Below are 4792 nucleotides of genomic sequence, written 5' to 3' on the forward strand. Positions count from 1 at the left end.
GGGCGTCGACAGACACGGAAGGCCAGTCCTCTACCAGGGAGGCAGGATGGTGTGCAACAACTTCAACGACTTAGGCTGCTCTCTTTCTAGCTGCCGCCTCATGCACATCTGCTCCTTCTGTGGCGGCGCTCACGCCAGGAGCACCTGCCCTCACAACCCAACTACACCAGCAGACTGACTAGCACGGCACCTCAGCACACCCGTCAGGGTAAGCAACTTAGCTACAGCCTTAGTTAATCATCCAGATAGACAGTTCGTTTACTTTCTCACCCACGGCTTCTCCCACGGGTTCCACCCAGGCATAGCAATACTGCCCGACACATCTCACATCTGCCACAACCTTCAGTCTGCGTTAACAGAACCTCACACCGTTGACACTTTACTGGCTAAAGAAGTCAAAGAAGGATTCATGATAGGCCCATTCGACAGTCCCCCCTTTCCAGTGTTCCGCATCAGTCCAATAGGCATAGCTACTCGGAAATACTCGGGAAAAAAGAGGCTCATAATAGACCTGTCTTCTCCACACGGCTCAGCCATCCCGAGCATTAATAGCGTCATCCCAAGCCCAGACTTTTCAATGCAATACGCAAACATCGACCACGCCATCACCCTCATCCGCTCAGCAGGCCGCGGAGCATGGCTCTCTAAGGCAGACATCACCAGTGCATTCAAGATCTTGCCTATTCACCCAGACTTCTGGCGTTTCTTCGGAGTATACTGGAAGGGAGCCTATTACTTCTCAGTACGCCTCACATTCGGCTGCAGAAGCAGTCCCAAAATCTTCGATTCCCTTTCAGAAGCTCTGTGCTGGATCTTGATAAACAACCACAGACTCCCCTACGTGCTCCATCTCCTTGACGACTTCCTCATCGTCACTCCACCATCCTCACCCCCCCGCCACGGGCTGAGCACACTCATACAAACATTTTCAGACCTCGGCATCCCTCTGTCTGAAGAGAAAACCTCAGGGCCTAATACCTCCATCGAGTTTCTAGGTATCACCCTGGACTCAATGTCTTTCCAGGCTTCTCTACCCTCAGAGAAAGTACAGCGCATCACTCTCCTCCTGTCAAACTACTTACAGGCAGACAGATGCACGAAACGGCAGCTGTTAGCCCTCCTCGGCCACCTAAATTACGCCATCCGCATAATACCCCAAGCAAAACCATTCTTATCCAACCTGCTTAACAGAGCGGCCTCAGTCCCCTCCATCCACGATCGACTAGTCCTCGACGACGCATGCAAAATGGAAATGCACCTTTGGCAGGATTTCTTGTCCTCGTGGAACGGCATCTCTTTCTTTTACGACGACTTCATCACCAAATCAGAGGATATCCAACTCTTCACCGACGCAGCCCCCTCCATAGGCTTCGGCGGCTACTACGCAGGGAGATGGTTCGCATCCACCTGGCCCCCAGAGTTCACAGCGCTCAATTCACAGACGCTTTCTCCTTCATCCGCACTTCACGAACTATATCCCATTATCATAGCTGCCATTCTTTGGGGGCACGAATGGTCTAGGAAAGCCATACTCATTCACACCGACAACAGCGCAGTCGTCGAGATCCTTAACAAAGGCCGATCTCGCTCCCTAGTCATCATGCAGTTCCTCCGCAGACTCACTTTAATCTCCGCCAAACACCAGTTCATCCTCAAAGCAGCACACATCCCAGGTCATGAGAACGGCATCGCTGACTCTCTGTCTCGTTTCCAATTTCAGAAATTCAGAAACTCGGCCCCAGAGGCGGATCTCCATCCCACACCAGTCCCACCGTTTTCAGCCACCACATTCAACTGAACCCACAGCTGGAACTGCTCACACATGCTTCACGGGAAGCCATCCTCAACAGCCTCGCCCCAAGCACCTTGTCAGCCTACCTCACCGGCTGGAATTGCTTTAAGGCATACCACGGCACATACCAGCTACCATTCCCCACTCTGGACGTCATGTCCGTCTGCAATTTCATCACTCACACTCATTCCATCCGCAAGTGCCGGATATCCACCATTCAGACATACTTGGCCGGAATTAACTTCTTCATTAAAATAGCCAGCGGCCAACCATGTCCTTCCACATCCCATAGCCATGTCACCATGCTTATCAAAGGCTTACGTAAGCAGGAACCCTCTGCCACAGCCAAACGACTGCCACTCACATCCGACCTTCTCAGCCTCTGCATCCGTTCCCTACGCTCGGGATACTTATCACCAACGGTCGACCTTACCCTAGAATGCATGTTCCTGCTAGCATTCTTCGGCTTCCTGCGATGCTCCGAATTCGCACCCACTTCATCCGCCTACAACCCTCACCACCACCCCAGCCTATCCGACATATCCCTCCACACAAACGACTCTCTCATATTCACACTCCGCAGGAGTAAAACAGATCAGCTGGGAATCTCTTTTCCCATCCACTTCTTCCGCCTGAACTCGTATCTCAGCCCATACGAGCCACTAACCAAATACCTCAGCACGAGGTATGCTGCACACGCAACGCCTCAACACCCACTCTTTCTCACCGAAACAGGGAAAATGGCCACACGTTTCTGGTTCCAGAAACACTTCCACAATGTCTTGCTCATTTCGGGGATATGCTCAGAACACTATTCGAGCCATTCCTTCCGCATTGGCGCAGCGTCCACAGCAGCGAGACTGGGCATCTCCGACCAAACCATCCAGGTCCTGGGCCGCTGGTCATCCCAAGCTTACCACACTTACATCCGTAACAATCTCAATGATCTCAGACAGGCACACGCTCAACTCGGTTCCATTTAATCTGACTCTTTTGGGGGACCGCAATCAGCCCACGCAGATCCTGCCGGAGACGGAACCCCCACTCTGAGTCTCCCACCGCACGGACCATAGCTCGTCCTCCCAGATCATCTCTTCACCCCCCTCATATCCCTCACATGTTACTTCAATAAATGTACAAACATCACACTGTTGTGGCGTGGTTCTTGCTAGTGAAATGAGGTTAAAATGTTAACATAGGTTCAGGAGCATGGCCACGCCTAAAACTCCGCCTCAAACCACGGCCACCCCTATTTATATCCGGCAAAAGCTTCCGGCCACCGCTTGTCTCATCTTTCAACCCACCCTCCCTTACCCTTCTACCCATATAGTTCCCTTCCGACTCACACCGAGCGATACATTCATCCTTCATTCCTACATCCTCGGCCAGCACCATTTACAGCTAAACGGTGCATATCTGTATACCGCTTATACTAACATTAAATTCAAGGTATCGTCTGGGGGACCGCAATCAGCCCACGCAGATCCTGCCGGAGACGGAACCCCCACTCTGAGTCTCCCACCGCACGGACCATAGCTCGTCCTCCCAGATCATCTCTTCACCCCCCTCATATCCCTCACATGTTACTTCAATAAATGTACAAACATCACACTGTTGTGGCGTGGTTCTTGCTAGTGAAACCTTGATTGGTTCGTTTTGATTGTGCATGACAATTAGCCTGGTCTTCTGTTTGTTGCAGAGAGAGAGTGTGTTTCCAGAACAATGGGCCTACAGAACAATGACTCTTTGATTTCTTGATTACAGACTATCCAACAAATGGGCTTTCTGTCCCTAAACCTAGTTTGAGAAATGTAGGAAGGGATACAATAACTGATTGTTGTGTGAATGAGGACGAGTTCAGAGCAAGCTTGTTTGTGTGTGTGTGTGTGTGTGTGTGTGTGTGTGTGTGTGTGTGTGTGTGTATTTGTGTGATTATGTGAGAGATAAGGGTGGAGGGGAAGGTCTGACTCCTTATCTGCTCCTTTGCAGAGTTGACTCGATTGCAGTAATTGTTCCGGCCACAGCAGGAGATGGTGTGTGTGTGTGTGTGTGTGTGTGTGTGTGTGTGTGTGTGTGTGTGTGTGTGTGTGTGCGTGTGTGTGTGTGCATGTGTGTGTGTGTGTGTGTGTGTGTGTGTGTGTGTGTGTGTGTGTGTGTGTGTGTGTGTGATTGGCTAATGCGGAATCTCAACATTATCAAAGTTGCTCCTCAGCTCTGCATACTTAACAGGTTGATTCATTTGAGAGATCTGATTGGTTGAGAGATCTGATTGGTTGCAGTCCAAGGTTTCTACATGTATGCACATGTATGTTTTTAAATACATATACAATATATAATAATATACACATAAAAACCTTTGACTCCAGTATGTTAACTTTTTTTGCTACCTGAACTGACCTGTTACCCCTAGATTCCACCGGGTCCGTCTGCGCCGCGTTGCGGTTTTGGTCCGGCCTCCTCCGGCGTCATACCCTACCAGGCGCGTTTCAGAAGCATTTTAGAAGCGGAGCGTCTTGCCTGCCGGCTCGCAGTTTTTGTTGATTTGGGCATATTTCCTGGACAGGCTACTTTGTACAGACAAAGTTAATAATAACTGTAATATTCCAGTTATAAACGACATGAATCAAAGATGTGTTGCTGTATTTTAGTGGTAAAAAAATGCATTCATCATCATAATTATTCTATATAATTTACACAGTGCCTGTAAACCGGAGGAGAACGCTGGCATTTCTCCTCCTACTTGAAAGACTACGGAGGGATAGGGTCTGCAAAGTTAGTTTGTGTGTGTGTAGCCTATATATATATATGCTATGCTCTGACCGTTCCACTTCCTGCCTGCCCGACCTTACGTTACGGCTGCGCCGCGACAAAAATAGGATTCGATCCTAATTTTAGAGGAGCCCTGCGCCGAGCCGCTTCTGGGACGCTTCTGAGCCGTAACGAGCCGCGTGTGGTGGAATAGCAGCCATTGACTAGAGTGGCCGCGATCGCCGTGAGCAC

At 50.0% G+C, this 4792-nt stretch overlaps 1 protein-coding gene across 1 annotated transcript; it reads left to right on the forward strand.

The window, feature by feature from the left end:
- Positions 1-289: 289 nt before the first annotated feature.
- Positions 290-1798, forward strand: LOC117497002. Its single transcript, XM_034148885.1, has one exon. It carries the CDS (start codon positions 410-412, stop codon positions 1796-1798), a length of 1389 nt encoding a protein of 462 aa, XP_034004776.1. The 5' UTR covers positions 290-409.
- Positions 1799-4792: the final 2994 nt, after the last annotated feature.

Source organism: Trematomus bernacchii, unplaced genomic scaffold, assembly GCF_902827165.1.
Source record: "Trematomus bernacchii unplaced genomic scaffold, fTreBer1.1, whole genome shotgun sequence".
In the NCBI taxonomy this organism is placed as follows: domain Eukaryota; kingdom Metazoa; phylum Chordata; class Actinopteri; order Perciformes; family Nototheniidae; genus Trematomus; species Trematomus bernacchii.

What these genes read in the sequence shown, in the direction of transcription:
- LOC117497002 (XM_034148885.1), top strand. Translation starts at nt 410, where the DNA reads ATGATAGGCCCATTCGACAGTCCCCCCTTTCCAGTGTTCCGCATCAGT.